General features: G+C 34.1%; 1 protein-coding gene across 1 annotated transcript; it reads right to left on the bottom strand.

The window, feature by feature from the left end:
• Positions 1-816: 816 nt before the first annotated feature.
• On the bottom strand, positions 817-3,284 carry LOC127814006 (cinnamoyl-CoA reductase-like SNL6). The gene is made up of 4 exons (XM_052355212.1): positions 3,075-3,284; positions 2,782-2,939; positions 1,486-2,021; positions 817-1,357 (listed from the first exon to the last, which is right to left on the bottom strand). Exons 1-4 carry the CDS (start codon positions 3,208-3,210, stop codon positions 1,225-1,227), a joined length of 963 nt encoding a protein of 320 aa, XP_052211172.1. The 5' UTR covers positions 3,211-3,284; the 3' UTR covers positions 817-1,224.
• Between the last annotated feature and the right edge of the window lie 16,986 nt (positions 3,285-20,270).

Raw genomic sequence — 20,270 nt, 5'->3', positions numbered from 1 at the left:
TGCGTGGGGCAGTGTGTGGGCCCACATTTACTCGAGAAGGACGAAAGACATGGTGCTTTGCAGTGGCAGGGTGGCACCGCAGGCAAGTGCAGAGTGACAGGCTGAGGTCGCCATTTCCCTTCATTTTGGAAATGGAATCGTCCTACAACTCCAGTCCGATATTAATTGTATTTATAAAGTAGAAACAAATACAGAGAGGATAAGGACAAGTTGTGTTTGGGCGTTTGGTGACAAAGAAGTAGATTGGAGATCCAATTTTTCAGAATTATTAACAAATCGGGTAATTTATTTCCACAGCTGTTTTTATATTCTTATCTTTCACTGATAGCTTAAAAATTCACTCAATTATTTGAAGATAGCAAAGCGTGAAGATTAATGTAATTAATTTTTTTTTTATAAATTTCATTCAAAATCTCAATTATGAATTATATTTAATTATTTATGCATGCAAGGGGCGCTGGGATAAAATTATTTATGTTTTAATGAAAAATTATCTGTGTGTGAAGTTTCTTTTAATAAATAAGATTACATGTCACTTTTAACTTCTAGTGAGTGATTAGTGAACAACCTATAAAAAACAGAATAGTGAATTATGAAATAGATTTCTCAAAATTAAGAAGTTTATTGTATTTCAAATTATATGTTATTATTTGGCGATTGCAATTTTTGTAAGCACTTAGAATTACAATTCTTGACAAAGCTTCGATAATACCAAATTGTGGATTCTTCACTTTTTAGACCAAAATACACGATTTAAGATGACAAATAATGATTTGACCGGATTTCTTTACAAAATTAAAAAAAAAAAAAAACCGCTTCCGTTCTAATCTTCTTCATAGATACATACAGGGGAATACAGCACGGATGTAACAGATAAAAATACAAAGGAAAAAAAGAAAAGAAAGCAAGAAATAATTCATACACCTAGAGGACGTAATTACCCCACCTCACATGGCTCTGCCACTCTTTGTACATCACATCACAGACACACAAAAGTCACCTACTTAAAAAAGAAGTAGCCACGTGCTGTCGCGCTTCCCATTTCCCAACCCCAGTGTCGAGACTGCCGAGTGCTCATTTTCGGTCAATCCAACGGCCCAAAACGCCCCTCCCTCCCACATTTATTAGTGAAGAAGCGACTGACTTGACTCCAAGTCCTTGCCAGCAAACAAAAACTTTGACCACCGTACACGTGTCCACCTTCCAGCCCACTCAATATAATTCCTAAAATATCCTTTCAGGGTCTACAATCGCTCTTCGCTCGTCCCTGGCCCCACTACTATCGAAATCAACCATCAATTTGTTCAGCTTCTTGTTGCTTATTCTCTGTTGTATGATTCTCATATCCTCCTCGTAACTGTACCACCACAACAAGAACCAAAACCACCCCAAGATAATTAGTACCAATTAAATCCACACAAAACGAATTTAATTGTCACAAATAAAAAAGGTTTGATACTTTTAATATTGGTTGGTGCTTGGTACCTTGGAGGAGGGGGCTGTGGGGAATCGGGGGAGAGCATCTGGGCCAGCTTGACGGCGTCGTCGTTCGTGCTGATCGCGTGGTTGAAGCACAGATACCGGCCGTAGGATGCGACGTCTTCGAAGACGCAGATGTGGGCGTCGACGAGGAAGTCGAGATCGACGGTGACGAAGACGCCGTCTTCGTACATCTCGGCCGCTCCTTTCAGGTAAGGATTCGAGATGGTTAGATCCGGGCCGCCCATCAAGAGTCCGGCGTTGACGCACACCATGCTGACTCCCCTGTCCATGGCCAAGGCCCATGCCGCCTTCTCGGCCAGCGTCTTCGACAGCGCGTGCCACAGCTTAAATTTACGGCATAAGTTGATGTCCGTCCAGTGTGTTTCGTCAAAATCTGAGAGCTGCGATGATTTACGATCCTCCCTCCAAATAACGGCGGTTGCCGATGAAGTGAAAACCACCTTGTCGATGGTCTCTGTTTGGGCGCAGGCTTCCAGCACGTTGTGCGCTGCTCTTACCTCAATTTCCACCATGAATTCCTGCGCCAAAATCATCATTTGTTCGCAACTTATTAGAATTCGAAGAACCATATATAGTTTGCATAAAAACGACATACGTTTCAGTGTGGACAGGCAAAACAATATTTTCCCGCCAAAAAACTCGAGAGAGACTCGAAATGTGGCGTAAGAAATGCCAATTTTATAAGATAGTGTTTTATTAACCGAAATATAGATTAAAAATATAAAATATAAAAAATATTTTTTATCATATTTATTAAAGCTATTTTTAAAAATATTATGTGATTTTTTATTTTAAAATTTTAAAATAAATTTATTTCTCATTCTTCCAAATAAATTATTTTAAATTTCACAGATAAATTATGTTCATTCAACCTTATGTTAGTTAAGCAATGTTACATAAGAAAGAGCAATTTCAGTGTTATCTTTCACTGCTCTTTTTAAAAAAAGAAAATGCAAAGAAAAGCCACGTGGATAATAGTCGTAGTGTAAAAGTTTTACTCTTATAAGGGTGACTTATCGTAGATATTATACATTATGTCTCCTACCCCTCCCACATGCATGGGAGGGGACATTGTGTTAAAAGTGAGTGATTGCACATTTTTTACCCAAGAAAATGCAAGGGAGGTGCAATATCTTTTTTTTTTTTTTTTGGGTACACATAATACGAAGTTTTTGCAACGTGATGAGTGTGGAATAATTTCCCGTTAGATACTGTCACCTCTTTAATCAAATCAAAGTTCAAGAATGATTAATTTTGAGAGAGAGAGAGAGAGCATACATCATAGATGGGATAGTCTTCGGGAGGCTCGAAACTGTAGAACAAACCAGAACAGCCCTTGAGAGCGTCGACTATGCTCTGGTAATCGAAGGGGTCGGAGTGAAAAATCTTCAGATTCTGGTTGTCGCACGCCAGTTTCTTCAACATCTGACTCTCCTCTGCAAGATTATCACAAAAATGCACCCGTTACATACGGCCCCATACATACATTGCACAAGCAGAAGGAACAAGCGAACAGGGGGGGTTTAAATAAGGATGAGAAAGAAATTAACAAAGGATTATGAAAGACTGACTAGGGCTCTGAATAGCGGCGTGGACTTGATAGCCTCGACGGAGCAAGTGGTCGACCAGGCCGCAGCCCAGGCAGCTGTTGGCGTCCATTACGCAGACGGTGTTGAAGCTGCTCTGGAAAAAAGGAGTTGCTGCCATTTTGCAGAGACAGACGGCCAAAACACCGTGGGAGGGCAAGAGGGTTTGCGTCTTCAGGCACGAACAGAGGCGGAGTGGTTGGTTCTCTATTTATAAGCCAACTCCCATGGGCGTGGGAACGAATTCACGGGGACGCGGTGGTCCATAAGACAGAAAGGTTAAAAGAGTAATATTACACTTAATTGACCCTTTTAATACAGGAGAAATTTGAAACGATAAAGATTAGTATTCAGATTTACTTATATATATATATTGGAATGATTAAGATTTTCTTATATTAATAATAATAATAATTTTAGATTTGATAAAATATTCAAAGACAATAAAAATCAGCTAAATCAAAAACCTTTATAATTTATATGATAAAAATCTCAACCAATCAATATATGAATGCGCCATACAACAGATGTGTGGCTAAGTGTTTTTCCACAATATCAGGAATGATTGGTCGCATTTAATTTTTTTTCTTTAAAAAAAGTGAAAATCCTATGAGTATAAGAACCTTTCCTATTGCTTCTCAATAGAATAGGTTTATTTATTGGTTGTCAAGTACTTGATTCTTCACTGTTCTTGAATAAAAAATTTTGTTGAGACCCCAGATTAATCTATTTCATAGTATCATATATTTTATTCTTAATATAGGAAAAATTTTAGTTCTTAGGGTAAATTTCACCTATCATCGTAAGATTTCTTTAAATTGCACTGTCATCCCTTTTTTTTTTTTTTTTTTAAATTAACACTTACCTTCCATAAATTTTATGGGTGTAAATTACTTTTATCCAACCATTAACAAATAGATCATTAATTCTTTTGAAATGTCCCAAATACCTCGTTCTATCTTTCAATGTAATTACAGGAAAAAAAATAAAGAGATTACAACATGTGATAGTCAACTATCCCATTGTGAGTTTAATTGAACCCTTTTATAGAATTAAACTTAGAAAAAGTTTGAAGTTAAACCCTTAGAAATGAGTTTGAAAGAATTTAAATCCAAGATTTGTTTGAATGATAGAAAAAGAAGACTGAATAAAGAGATAATAGATTTTTAGTAAAGCCACGATATGTGTTAGGGTTTCCCATGAAATAGAGAGAGAAAGATTTATATATCATTGACCACAAGCCTTGGATATCGTCGACCATTAGTCATCAAAAATAAGAAAGGAAAAAAAAAAATAGAGATGAAAAGAGAATATGAGAGAAAAAAATATTTGCGAGACAAACAAAAAGATGACATAGAAAGATGAAGAATTCGTTTATATAAAAGGATAAAATGATTAATTTCAATATTAACTTTAAAAAAAATTAAAGTAAAGAAAGTTGGTGCAATTTTTTAAAAGACTAGAAGTTTGACAAATCTCAAGTATGGTGTGTGAAACTTTGTCATAATTTTTAGAAAAAATTGCAATAACCACTTTTAAGATTTGACATAATTACAAAAATCACCCCGTATGTTGAAAATAACAATAACCTATTTGTTGTGAAACAAAAAGATAAAATGATTATTTTATCTTTCATTCTCTTTTATCTTTCCTTTATTTCTCTATTATTTCTCTTTAAATTTTGAAAAAAAAATAAAAATAAACCAGCAAAGTTGCAAGCAACTAAGGACCATTTGGTATATGGGTTTGTAACCAAATCGATTTGAACTTTATATGTATTTGATTGCATATTCAAATGCATTTTGAACTTAAATTTGAATTTTAAAATTTATGTGCGTGTGTGCACTCGTGTATAAAAGAAAGAGAAAAAGAACACAAGTAAACATCTCAAACAAGACTAACTCAAATTTATATCTCAAACTTATAATTGAGTTCAAAGATAAAAGAGAGAAAGAGATATGTCTTATTGCTGCGTGTCGTTGATGTCGCGAAGAATGTCTTTTCTCTCTCTTTTTCTCGTGTTGGACAAAACCTTTCAACACCTTTCAATGCAAATTAAAGGGCTAAACTATTTAATTTGTGGAAAAAGTGCTAGAAATTGAGAGAAAAATAAGGGTGGTATGAGATTATGCTGACATCATCATCGTAGAGGAGGGACCATCTCATCATGAGTTGATATAGTCATAAGAGATAATGGATTGTCCGTAGACCAAGAGAGAGAAATATTGAAGAGAAAAAAATGAGAATTAAGAAAAGAGTTTTTAAATATAGGGATATTTTGATTATTTTAAAATATTTAATTGAATTTAACTAATAGTAGAGAAAATTACAATATAATATTAAATTTTAGAGGTGTTTGCTCTATTTTCTTAACTATTAAAAATAATTCTTATAATTATTTTAAATTTTAGAAATATCTTGTGTAATTTTGTGTATTTTTATTATAGCGAGACCACTAAGTATTTGATGATAAAAGAAAATTGTTAAAAATAAAATAAATAAAATGTGTCTTGCAGTTTTTAAGGGTAACATAGGTGGTTTTTATTTTTTATAGTAAGTATGAGATTACAAATTTAATTTTTTTTTGCATTTTAGCGTAAAATTTTGTTGTAATTTGTTTTATAGTAAAATAAATAAATCACAGCCGTACAAACTGTTATGATGAAAATATTATGTGATAACTTTTATAAATGACGTCAAAGAAAGAATATCGTACATACCAGTGTTACTTCTATAAAAATAATATAAAAAGAGAAATAATTATGAATTTCTTAATTTTAATAAATGATTTAAAAAGTGATTTTAACAATTTCTTATACCATACTGTATCAACTATATTTTTCTGTCGGGTAATCCTATTTGTACCCCAATTTTTTCCTGATAATTATCGACTATATTATTATAAAAAAGATTTTATAATTTTCAAAAATCAATTAATAATTTTACAAAAATATGTATAATTTCTGAAGTGTAAAAAAAAAAAATAAAAATCCCTTACTAAAATAGCGTTACCGTTTTCGTAGTTGCATGAAAGTCGCCGATATCCGAATAAATACTTTCAAAAATGTCCATTCATCCATGATGAATCCAAGTTTGAGTAGTACAGTAAGGAATACCCCCACCATCACTGTCACGAGAAACACGAACCACACAATATAGAGCCTTTCATTGCACTCAAATAGCATAAAAATAGAATTCCGCAAAGCGCAATATCACCACGTGAACGCAGCACCCCACGCCACGGCCACAAGCGACGGCCACAGCCCCAGTCACCCCCACCTTGATTTAATAAATAAAATAAATTAACAATGATTGTTAAAAAAAGAACAATAATAATAATAAAATAATCTGCCACGAGATCACGTTGAAGTTGCCCCCTTCCTGTTCCTGTTCCTATTCCTATTCCTATTCCTACCCATACCAATGCCATTCCTCTCACTCTGTCTCGACTCTCCATTCCAACGAACGCAGCTTCTTTGCACTTTCTGTTTCTGTGACTTTAATTACTTCTCCCTTCCCATTCAAACCGAATTAAGTTGAAAAACTATCTATCAAGGCCCAACCCCAACTGACGAGACGACGGCATTTCTGTTGGGTTGGGGTTAAACCGTGTCTTGCCAAGTGCCAACGAAAGCCTACCATTCTACCATACCTAGCGGAATGCATGCATTTGCTATTCCAGTTGAAGAATTTTCTATGGTGAACCAACCCATTGTAAAATAATAATAATAATAATAATAATAATAATTATAAATTGCTAATTTAGACTAATTTTAATACCAAAAAAAAAAAAAAGTGATTATAAATTTCAGCTTTTAGTTTGAGTTGATTATAAATTGCCTACCAACAATTGATTACACATTGTTGGCATATTTTAAATTTAGATTTTAATACTCTTAATTTCAACTATTCTGACATTTGGTTTCTCCATCTTTTCTAATATTTAATTTGGTTGAAATTGAATTAGCTTTGGCTAAATTCTTTACCAAGTAATGTGATGTGTGCGCCATCAATTTTTTTTTATTTTATTTTATTTTTCTTCTTATTTAGTCAAACTATACTACCATTGTGTTTTAGAATAACTTAAAACTTGGAATGAGCATTTTTTAACTTAACCTAACCTTTGACAAATTCTCATTGCTTTACCAAACTAAGGAGTGGTTTTTTTGTCGTTATTACTTTCTTCTCATCTATTACTTAATGAGTCACCATGTTTTAATCTTAAGAATCTCTTTAATGTGATAAGTGATAGTAATATAACAATTTGAACAGCAGTCATTGAAGATAACCTAATTTACCTAATAAATAATGAAGACTAGACTAGCTACTGTACGTGTATACATGCATGCCACCAATTGATGAATTGGTCGGTCGATCACACTACCAACTACCATTTTACTTACAAAAATATTAAGGAATTCAACAATACATATATATATATATATTTAGCTTTATCTAAAAACTTTAATTAGTTTAGACTCAATCTCTTTGACTGTAGTTGATACATATATATAATTGCCAAATACAAAATTAACTTACTTCCCCCATAAGTTTAGATTTTATGTTCGTACACTGATCATAAAAGTCAAGAAAATAAACAGTTGATTAAAATATATTTTACAACTCTTAACTTTTCTAATGGGTAGCTAAACACATTTTACCTAACTTTTCAATAACAACATATATATATATATATATTGTTATATATTATAATTAAGAATTATGTAAAATATATAACATCGCAAATATAATGAAAGACACGCAACAAGATTTTGGTAAAAAGACAACAAATTAACTCTTCATCTGTTGTAGAGAGTGGCAAGTGGTGAATTATTTAATACACAAGTGTGTTGGTGTTGTGAAGAAGTAATATTTTATGATATCACTTGTTCTCATTACCAACTTTACCAAAAATTATTATTTATTTATATGCATATTTTTCACTTTGTTTTTATTTCCCCAAAAATAATAATATGTCTCAAAACTTCTTTATGGTTTGAAAGATAAAACATATAAGATGGCACAAACACTCAATAATATATATATATATCTCCAACCCAACCTCATGTGCCCACTCAACCAACTCAAAGAATACTACAGATTACAATACTTAATATAATAATAATTATAATAATTGGGTTTGAGGAGTCCCAACTCAAACTCACCTCAACATATAGTTTTATTTTTATTTCTCTGATTTATAGAAGACTGAAACGAGGGACAGCTGGAGCACCCAATTATTGAAATATTCAGCACTAAAAAAGAAAAGGGAAAACATGGCCCATGGGGCATTATTATGATAGTATCTCCAGCAGCATGGAACCATGAGGCACGAGCTTCTGAATTTTTAGGATGGATTTCACGTAAATATTAATATTGATCATAATGACACGAGGGGTAGCTCACGTGAAACCAGCGTACAACACAAGCCCATTATATAACATAACATATTCTAAAAATCTTTGAAGATAAATAAATAGTTATAAATGAACATTTGGTGATTAAAAAGTATTTTTGATTGATTTGAGGCCATCATCATTTAAGATAGAATATTTCTACAAATCAGAAAGTTATTTTTGATTGATTTGAGGCCATCATCATTTAAGATAGAAAAAATAATTTCATTCCGAATATATATATATATATATAGCATGTGAAAAGGCTTTTAATAGATAAGGTATTAGACAAATGTAATAATTTACGAATTGCATGTGTAAAGTAAGATTGAATAAATATTGCATCATATTATTTGTATAATAAGACTGTTTAATTGGGGTTAAAAGCAATTGGGCGTGTTGTTAAGGTACCCCCTGGCTAATAATGACAGACAGACGACAATTAAATATGAAATTGTGGCCGTGCAGTGCACGTGGTGAGAAACAAACAACGTGGCCATTTTTTTTTTATTATTATTATTATTTATCAATTTTTTAATAATTAATACAATAACGTGCTTTTTTTTATTTTTAATTTTTTTTTTATAATCCAAACGTCACAACTTGCCCACCACTATTCTTGGGAGAGGTGGGCCTCCCCCAACCCACTCCCAGAACTGTGCTCTTTCCAAACCTCCAAGTTTATACAAAGAATAATGTTATTTATACAATAAGTTTACACGTGGATTGAATAACTAGTTTGTCCTTTTTTTTTCTTTTTTCTATTTCTTTCCTTCTTCTTCACCGATCATCTTTTTCTCGTCACCTCACCAACTATTTTGGAGAGGGGAGATGCGACAACGAGAGAAAGACAATGAGAAGAGGTTGTCGGAGAAAAATAAGAGAGAGATGAGAACAAATGAGAGAATATATATCACCAATTTAAATCTAAAATGTGGTCAATTTATGGCAAGAAAACCCACCTATAACTCCTTGTACAAATAGCATTACTTTTAAGCAAAAGCATACCCTCCCAGTCCAAGCTGCAATTGCCTCAAACCAGTTCAAATTCATTATTCTTATTATAATAGGAGTAAAGTTTCTCAAATTACTCTAATGCAATGTGTGTTTCTCAATTTACTCTAATGCAACGTGTGTATATACATACTCTTTATTAACATTGTATTGTTCCTAAAGTATGGTGTAACTGATAAAGTATTTAAATTTTTTTAAGAATGATGAAAAATCAATTTTTAGTCGAGATAAAAATGTCCCATTTGGTGGGGACTGAGCGTGTATTTATTTAAAAGTCTATAAACTTGCATCGAATCTAATTTATCTAAAGGTTGAATTAAGGGGGAAAGCTAGGTTCTTTCAAAATTAGACGGGCGTAGTCCAAATACTTAAGTAATAAAAAAAATATTATATTATTAAGAATATGAGAAAAAGAATGTGCAGATGGACTGCAAATTTACGGTGGTACAAGGGTAGTACAAACGGTTGGGCTGGTATGTGACATCCAATTTAATAATCACTTTCTTTTTTACATCAAGACATAAGTCTTTGCATCCCTCACTTCATACTTGGTCATTAATTTTTACTGATCATAGGAATGCACATGCGTTAATTTGCCATGCAAACCGGTTGAAAGTTTCAAAGTTGAAAACTCTCTCATAGTGTTCTTACTTGAGTTTTGCATCGTCGGGTCATTTACCCTTATAAATCTCTCTTAAATCATATAATTTAGGTTATTCATACAAAATATATAGAAACTATGAATATCAAAATTAAGCCATGCCATGTGAAGTACACTTAAAACAGGGAGTGCGGATGAAAATACGGTACCCTCATTTATTCACATGCGCTCAAATTTGTTGATGTGTAATCTTGATTCTATGCTAGTTAGTTAGTTGAATAAGTCTTTAGTCTTATCTACTTATTAGCTTTTCTTATTGAATTTAATTAATTGGTAAGTTTTAGTCTTAAGCTATTTAGTTAATAGTGGCATGAAAGTAGGAGTCTCTGCCTATTATAATTAGGCTAGCTGCAATCAGCACTCCGGTGTGTAAGTTTTTTTTTTTTATGTTCACTTTTTCCAAATTAATAAAAGGCTATCTTTCATATTATATTCCTCTCATTCTCTTGTTCCCTATACTTCTTCCTTTAGTTTAATTTAAAAGAAATTACAACAGTGGTATCAGAGCCAGATTGATGAACGGCTCAACTTAGATTTTCGTTCCCATTTTGACTAGGAAAAATTACCACTGATGGAGTGTTCAGATGAGAGTGCTTTTTGACTACCACGAACTGCTAAGTGTGGTAGAGGCTGGAGTTTTGGCAATTGCTGAAACAACAACTGAAGCACAACGAAATACTCATCGCGAATAGAAGAAGAAGGACAAGAAGGCACTGTATCTCATTCATCAAGGGGTGAATGATGAGGTCTTTGAGAAGATTGAAGCTGCAACAACGTCAAAGAAAGCTTGGGATACCCTGATGACGTCATTTAAAGGTGAGGATAAAGTTAAGAAGGTGAGACTCCAAACCCTAAGACGTCAACATGAACTCTTACAAATGGAATCTTCTGAAAGTGTTTCTGATTATATAAGTCGAGTTCTTGCTTTGACAAATCAAATGAAAATCTATGGGGAGGAATATTCAGAGTAGTTAAAAGTTGAAAAAATTTTGCGGACACTAACACCTAGATTTGAGCATGTAATGGTGGTGATAGAAGAAGCTCATAATTTGTCCGAGATGACAACTAATGCGCTATCAGGTACATTGCAAGCCCATGAGCAACGTATGAATGAGAAGCAAATTGAAAATCCTATTGAGTCGGCCTTACAAAGTCAAGTCTCCACCAAAGAAGAATGAAGCAATGACACCAATTCAGGACAAGGTAGTTTGTGTGCTAAAGGACGAGGACATGGGGTCACAACAACAACAGAGGCCGTGGAAGTTAGAACAATTCTCAAGGAAATGACAATAAAGAGAGATCAGATAACCACCATCAACGTAACTCGAACTCCAGAAGTTGAGGTCGAGGACGTGGTGAAGGGAGGTATGACAAGTCTAATGTTGAATGCTATTCATGTCATAGACTTGGACATTATGTGAGTGAGTGCATATACAAAAAAGATGATCAAAGGGCTCAGTATGTACAAGGAAGTGAAGATGATGAGAGTCATGCCTTCTTGATGGTTACAACAGCTGATGAAGCACCAAACTATCATACCTGGTTTCTTAACATCGGATGTACAAATCATATGTGTGGCAAGAAGGAGTTGTTTACTGACCTTGATGAATCAGTAAAATCGAAGGTCAAATTTGCCGATGACAGCATAATTCCAGTAACGGGGAAATGGAAGATTCTCATAAAATTGAATAATGGAGATCATAAATACATCTCTAATGTTTTTTATGTGGCAGGCATGAAAAGTAACCTGCTAAGTATTGGTTAACTGCTGGAAAAAGGGTATGACATGAGTATCCGGAACAAACAATTCTCCATTCTTGATAAAAAAGGTACACTAATTCTTAAGGCTCCTCTGACCATGAATAGAATGTTTCGAGTGATATTTCTAGTGGTAGTTATACATGCCTTAATGTTATAATAAAGGATGAATCTTGGTTGTGGCATCTTCGTTTTGGGCATTTAAATTTTTGTAGTTTAAGGTTGCTTGCTCAAAAACTTGCTTAGAAAAATATGGTGACTAGTTTGCCAAGCATTAAACATCATGATCAGTTATGTGAAACCTGTACTCTTGGAAAGCAAAGTAGGATGCCCTTTGCTGTAGAAAATCAGCGTGCAATACAACCGCTTGAGCTCATTAACTCCGATGTATGTGGCCCGATGAACACACTAACAATTAGAAACAATAGGTATTTTCTCACTTTTATTGACGATTATAGCAGAAAAATTTGGGTTTATTTTCTGCAAAGGAAATATGATGTTTTTGGGTATTTTAAGAAATTCAAGGCTCATGTCGAAAAGGAAAGCGGTCGTTTTATTAAGGTGCTGCGAACTGATGGTGGGGGTGAATATGTATATGTTGAATTTCACAAGTTTTGTGAAGAACAGGAAATCAAGCATGAAGTCACATTTTCTTACACTTCACAACACAATGGAGTTGTCGAACAAAAGAACAGAATGATAATGAATATGACAAGGAGCATGTTAAAGGTCAAAGGTATGCCTAATTCTTTTTGGGCAGAAGCTGTATTGTGTTTTGTTTATTTATTAAATAGGTCTCCAACAAGGAGTGTCCAGGATATTACTCCTACAGAAGCATGAAGTGGTTACAAGCCAAGTGTAAAACACCTAAAGGTGTTTGGATCAGTTGCTTATGCTCATGTTCTAGCACAAACAAGGATAAAGCTTGATGATCGAGGGGTGAAAACCATCTTTGTTATCTACAAGCTATATAATCTAGTGACAAAGAAGGTGATTTTAAGCAGGGATGTGACGTTTGCCGAAGAAGAGATCTGGAAATGGGATGAAGAAATACATGATGATTCGAGAAGACACCTCATTTTTTACCTTGAAGAGGTCTCTGAAGTTGTTGCTCCCATCAGAAATTTTTAGGCTTCACCAATCTCTGCTCAAGAGAGATCTGCTCCTTTGGAAATAGAAAGACTAAGGAGACAATGGCAGCCATCAATTACCTTGCGTGATTTTGAGGTAATTTCTGACAATGCTATTGATGATGATGGAAATTTTGTGCATTTTGCAATGTTTGCTGATTGTGAACCAATGACTTTTGAAGAAGCAAATCGAGAATCCAAGTGGGTGAATGCCATGACTGAATAAATAAATGCAATAGAAAGAAATGACACATGGGAGCTTACTGATATTCCACAAGGTCACAATGCCATTGATGTGAAGTGGGTTTTCAAGACAAAGAGAAAGTCAAATGGCAAGTTAGAAAAGCATAAGGCAAGATTGGTGGCGAACGGATATGAGCAACGACCGGGTTATGACTATCAAGAGGTATTCTCTCCTGTTACTCGAATTGAAACTATTAGATTGATTATTGCTTTGGCTACACAGAATCATTGGAAGGTTCACCAAATGGACGTGAAGTCAGCATTTCTAAATGGTCCATTGGAAGAAGAGGTTTATGTCAAGCAACCTTCAGGATTTGTGAAGAAGGGAAAGGAAGATAAAGTTTATAGACTGAAGAAAGCTTTGTATGGCCTGAAACAAGCACCCAAAGCATGGAACAAGTGCATTGATTCTTTTTTCAGTAAAACAGGTTTTGGAAAATGCTCATCTGAGCACTCTCTATATGTCAAAGTTAATAATTTTGGTGATATATTATTGTTGTGTCTTTATGTTGATGATTTAGTCTTTGCAAGCAATAATCCCATAATGATTTCAGAATTTAAGAGATCTATGTTGGATGAATTTGAAATGATAGACCTTGGTCTAATGTCATATTATCTTGGAATAGAGGTAGTTCAGAGGGAAGATGGGATTTTTATTTCCCAAAAGAAGTATGCTATTGATCTCGTAAAGAAGTTTCATATGTTTGAATGCAATCCTGTGAGAACCCCTGTGGAAGTTGGAACGAAAATATCAAAGAATGATGACGGGGCTCATATTGATTCAACTTATTTTAAGCAAATTGTTGGCAGCCTTCGAGATCTGACATGCATGATATCTCTTATGGAGTTGGTTTGATTAGTTGGTTTATGGAATCTCCTCGACAATCTCATATGCAAGTTGCTAAGAGAATTATACGGTACCTAAAAGGTACTTATGATCATGGTTTGTTTTATGCTTCAACTAACAAGTGTACTCTTGTAGGATACTCAGACAATGATTGAAGAGGAGATTTAGATGATCGTAACAGCACCTTTGGCTATTGTTTTAATTTCGGAAATACAGCTTACTCATGGTCATCTAAGAAGCAATCAATTGTTGCACTTTCAACCTATGAAGCAGAGTATGTAGCGACAACATCAAGTGCATGTCAAGCAATCTGGTTGCGTTATTTAATGGGTTATATTTGTATTCCACAGAGGGAGTTTACGAAGATTTTCATTGATAATGTTTCTGCAATTAATCTAGCCAAGAATCCTGTTATACATGGAAGAAGCAAGCATATAAACATACGCTATCATTTTTTGAGAGATTAGGCTGCCAAAAGTGAGATAGAATTGGAGTATTGCAAGTTTGAAGATCAAGTGGCTGACATCCTCACCAAGCCACTGAAGTATGAAGCTTTCATCAAGTTGAAGCAGAAAATGGGAATGACTACTTTGTCGAACTAGAATTAAGGGAGGATGTTCACTACAAAAAATTAACGTTTTAGCGATGGATTTAGTGACGGGTATCTTTCTGTTGCTAAAAGTGGTATCGCTGAAATTTAGCGACGGGTATTTTTAGTGACGGAATCAACGACGAGGATTGTATCTGTTGCTGATTAGCGACGGATTTAGCGACGGGGTTGAGCCCGTCCCTAAATTTAAATTTTTTTATTTTTTAGCGACAGGGTTTAGCCCATCGCTAAATTTAACTTTTTTTTAATTTTTTAGCGTGGGGTGTAAGCATGTCGCTAAATTTAATTTTTTTTATTTTTTAGCGACATCGCTAATTCCGTCGCTAAATTCAACCCCAAAATTCAAAATTCAAAATTCAACACGCTCCAGGCACCGACTTCCCCTCTGTGCGCCACATGGCTGCGCCTTTGCTTGTCACGTGGCAACGCTGGATATTACTCCCCCAGCTATTATTCTCAAGTTTTCTACCGAATTTGAACCCCCAATCTCTCATGATCAAGTTTCGTGCCCGAGCCAGTTGATCTGGAAGCCTTCTTGTTTATTATTATTCATAAAATATATTTATAGTATTATCTTCCAAATATTTTAAAATTATATTTATATATCAAAATTTCTTAAACTTATTTAATAATATTAATTTTAATATTAATGTTAGTAAAGGGATTTATATTAATTTTAATTTTATTTCATTATTAATTCAAATAAAACTTTATTAATTTTTATATTAGTAATGAAAAATTATGTTTTTATTTTAATTTTAATTTATAATATTTTTAAAAATTATTAATTTAATTTTTACTAATATTAATGTTAGTAAAAATTATTGTGATATGTTTAAATGTAAAATTTTTAATTTTTACTTAATTTTTTTTATTTTTTAGCGACAGTTTCTCGTTGCTATATTTTGATTTTATTTATTTATTTATTTTTATTTTTTAATGATAGGAGCACTTGTCGTTAAGTTTAAATTTATTTATTTATTTATTTTATTTTTTAGTGACGGGATTTTTCTCGTTGCTAAATTCTATTTATATTATTTATTTATTTTTAGTTTTTAGCGACGAGATTTTCTTGTCACTAAATTTTATTTTTTTTATTTTTTAGCGATAAGGTTGAACTCCTTACTAAATTTGAATTGTTTTATTTAATTTTTTTAATTTTTTTTTATTTTTTAGCGATGAGTTGATCCCATCACTAAATTTTAATTCTTTTATTTCATTTTTTTTAAATTTTATTTATTTTTTAGCGACGGGGTTGAGCTCATCGCTAAATTTTAATTTTGAAATATTTTTTTTATTTTTTAGTGATGGAAATTTCGTCATTAAATTTAAAAATATAAAAAAAAATTAGCTACGAAAATTTCATCGCTATCCGTCGCTAAAATACATTTTTCTTGTAGTGGTTGATGTGTAATCCTGATTCTATGCTAGTTAGTTAGTTGAATAAGACTTTAGTTTTATCTACTTATTAGCTTTTCTGAATTCATTGAATTCAGTTAATTGGTAAATTTTAGTCTTAAGCTATTTAGTTAGTAGTGGCATAAAAGTAGGAGTCTTTGCCTATTATAAATAGATTAGCTGTAATCAGTTTCTGGTGTGTAAGTTTTTTTTTTCTGTTCTCTTTTTCCAGATTAATAAATGACTATCTTTCAGATTATATTCCTCTCATTCTCTTGTTCCCTATACTTTTTCTTTTAGTTTAATTTAAAAGAAACTACAACAAAATTGTTGATTTTTCATTTTGTTTCAAGACAAAGAAAATTTACTAATTTAGCCAACGTGGTAGTTTATCTCGTAATGGTTGTTAAAAAAAGTTAACCCAAACCCAAACCCAATTAAATTAGAGGTTAATTTACATAAATTAATACGTACGTAGTTTAAACATCATGCAATTTTTGGTTTAAGGGACAAGCAATTATAAAAGAAGCAATGACAGTAACAGGGGCTGGGTGGAAGATGGGGCACCACTGCACTGCCCTTTTTAGCCATTTTTGTGAGTGCCAGGGCAACCCATACCCACCGTTTCCATGGAAGAAGAAGAAGACGCGGACGAGAACGACCAGGAGAAGGAGGAGGAGGAGACATTGACAAAATTTGAACTAAAGTCCAAAGAAAGAAGAAAAAAGTGGTCCAAATGTATGTACGTACGTATGTAAAGGAGTGGTACAGCTATAATCTTAGAATATTTTTGGGAATATTTTTATATTTTACTATTTTGCAACGTGTAAGGAGGCATGGAACCACGTGAAGGTGAAGAAGGACAAAAAAGGCCAAATCTCCAACGGCCGTGGAAGGAAAGGAAGCCGAAAAAGCCCGAAACACGACGTGAAAGATGACAACTCATTCTCACTCACTCACTCACTCACTCCTCCTACTTGCCAGTCACGGTCACATTCATTCATTCATGCCCCATGCCTCCTCCCTCCCAATTATTGGCTCTATTTTAACTTTTGCTCTTTGTTCTTTTTACGCATGCAATGGCCAATGTGTCGTCTGTCATGGCGGGGTAGGGTAGGGTAGGGTATATTAATTATCATTTTGTTCTGTCAACTTGGTTGCCAAAATATATAATGAATGCCCATTTCACGTTTACTTCATAAATCATTTTCAAAGTATTCATTTTACATTTGAAACTATTTAATTTTTCAAGTAATTAATTAATATTGAACCTTTTTGGAATGCTCTCTCTTGCTGAGAGGCTGTCGCATGCTCCCACAATTTTTTACAAAATAGATAAACTTAAGTTTAATTCACAGTGACTATGTAAAAAATGAATTTAAATTTAAAAATTTAAATCATCCATCACTTTTTATTGATTATTGGACAAGAGAAAAAAAATAAAAAAAAAATAAAACCTTTTTCAGCAAAGCCTCGGAGAGTCCAGATGAGATGGCAGCCCAGCCCCTTCACAAGAAGACATTTTCAAACTTAATAATATCCAGCATCTAGCTAGGAAGACAGATCTGTCGGTGCCGGTATGAGAATAGATTTATCTGCCAAATTAAGGCATCATTCATGTTCAAAAGGAGGGAGGCTCATAATTTAGCCCCTAGTTTTGCTAATAATTTACACTTGATGGTTCTGATCGGTAATATATGTATATATAATTTTAAAAAATATAACAAATTATAAGAAATGTCTTTTTTAGTTGATATGCCCAAAAATATCAATAAAAACACCGTGACGACTCTACGAATATGTACCAAATACACCCAAAAAAGACAAATTCATAAAAAAAAAAATAAAAATAAAAATTTGGAGCACAAGTGGAGGTCGAGAGGTCCCCCCTACTCGACCTAACCTAGTGGCTCTCCATTTATAACCGAGAGCCTTTCAATTCGTTTGCTCGAAGGGGTAGCCACATTAAGTGGCCACCACAAAGAGCCTCTCAATTCATTTCCTAAGGGGTGGCCATAATCGAGAAGCACTCAGTTTTATCGAAATCCTCTCGATTTAAGTTTTCTTTAAACTACCGATTGAAATATGCCAATAATATGCCATCCAGAAACCCTAGATGGTTGCCATGTGTCCCCCACTCCTTCCTCTATAAATAGGCAGATTGGCTCTTCATTTGGGGGGATTTGTTTGGACAAAGACTCTACTTTGCTCTCAAGCATTTCAAATGCCACTCAATTATTCAGGATCAGTCAATTTTTAGTGGCTAGTCGATTCTTCAAGGTCAGTCGGTTCTTCAGGACCAGTCGATTTTTTTGACCTAGTCAGTTCTTGGAGGCACCCAGTTCTTAGGACCCATTCAATTATTTGGACTCAATCAGTTATTTCAACAATACTATTTATCAAGGAGTTACTATTCACCAGCATGAACATAAACATCTATGCACATATTGATAAATGTCATGCATATTATTTGCTACATGCATTGTACATATTTCTTAGAATGTTGTTTGATTTGACCGTTAAAGGGCCTGCTTGGAAGACTTCCTCGCGTGGCCTTTCTAACTATTGTTGTGCCCGCAGGATAAATCTCGGACTACTTGTCCTTAGCCTTGGAAGACCTGTAATATCCTAATATTTTGAGAATAATAATATTTAATTTTTTTATATTTAAAATATTTTTTGACATCCATTAGAGATTATAATTGAGAAAACCAATGAACTTAGAGTTAATGGACTAAGTTGAAAAATGAAAGCCTAAATAAATGGGCTTAGAGTTAGTGGGGGTAAGTTGAAAAAAATGAAAGACTAAGTAAATGGGCTTAGAATTAGTAGGCTAAGAAAGTGAGTTTAAAATTAATGAACTAAATAAAAAAATAATCTATTCAAAAGAAGATTTAGTGGAAAATAATTAAAAATAGTGGGTGAAATAATTGAGAAATTTGGGAGACAAAGTAGAGTGTAGACAAATAATTAAAGATTATGAGTAAGATTTAGTGAAAATAATTAAGAAATGTGACAAAATAATTAAAGATAATGGGCGAAATAATTAAGAAATATGGGAGATAAAGTGTAACAGCCCGCCTCCCGAAGCCTCCGCGCGCATAGAAGATCTGTGAGAGGGTTATTATTTGAGTGATATCAAACAATAACACAAACTAAAACTCACACCAACCCTTTTAGAAACCATAAATCTTTATCATAAAACATTAAGTAATCATCCTTACATAATCATTCACAACAAGAGCCCACTTGGCTTTCATAGAATACACTCATCCCAACAAATAAAACATTACTCTAACACAAGCACAACGACATCCAGGACCTAGTCTCGGGAGGACTTTGCACTTGCTATCTTGACTTGACGATCAGGACCCAACTCCGCCGTACGCACCTGCGATCTCAAGATATTTTTTCCTGAAATGATGGGAAGCAAACGTGAGTCACAAGAATCAGCAAACTCTAGAAAAGAAGGTTGTAGGATAAGGTCAGAACTCTTCACATAACACCCTATGCAATTTGTGCCAATGCAACGTCATTTCATGCCGTGCCCAATACCTGCCTTATTTCTAAATGCATAAACATATAATGAACTTCACATAAACGGTCCTTAGGGCCCACATAAAACACACACTGGGGCCCAAGTCCAACACACAAACCTGTTAGCAGTCTTTTATAAGTTATCACCATACCATTTCCCTTACATGTCCCTTCCTGTCACTCTCGACATAATTTGTTGTCGTACGTCTCACCCCAAGGTCTTACCGTGGACCATGCTGCTGTGGGTCTCACCCCCAAGGTCTTACCATGGGCCACGTTCTCGTGGGTCTCACTCCCAAGGTCTTATCATGGGCCAAGCCGTCGTGGGTCTCACTCCCAAGGTCTTATCATGGGCCAAGCCGTCGTGGGTCTCACTCCCAAGGTCTTACCGTGGGCCACGCCGCCATCTATACTCATCACTTAACACCACACATTCTCACTATGCAGTGCAACAATTAGAAAATGCAATAGCTTTTGTAGCATAAACGTGATGACAAGGCCCCCATAAACTAAGTATCAGGCCATACTACGCCCACATAGGAATTCACACATGCAATATGCTCTAAAATGCACCGACTCACCTAGAA

This window comes from Diospyros lotus, chromosome 12, assembly GCF_014633365.1.
Source record: "Diospyros lotus cultivar Yz01 chromosome 12, ASM1463336v1, whole genome shotgun sequence".
Taxonomy (NCBI): domain Eukaryota; kingdom Viridiplantae; phylum Streptophyta; class Magnoliopsida; order Ericales; family Ebenaceae; genus Diospyros; species Diospyros lotus.
Note: the sequence above shows the minus strand (reverse complement) of the source record. Positions and strands in the feature narration are given on the sequence as shown.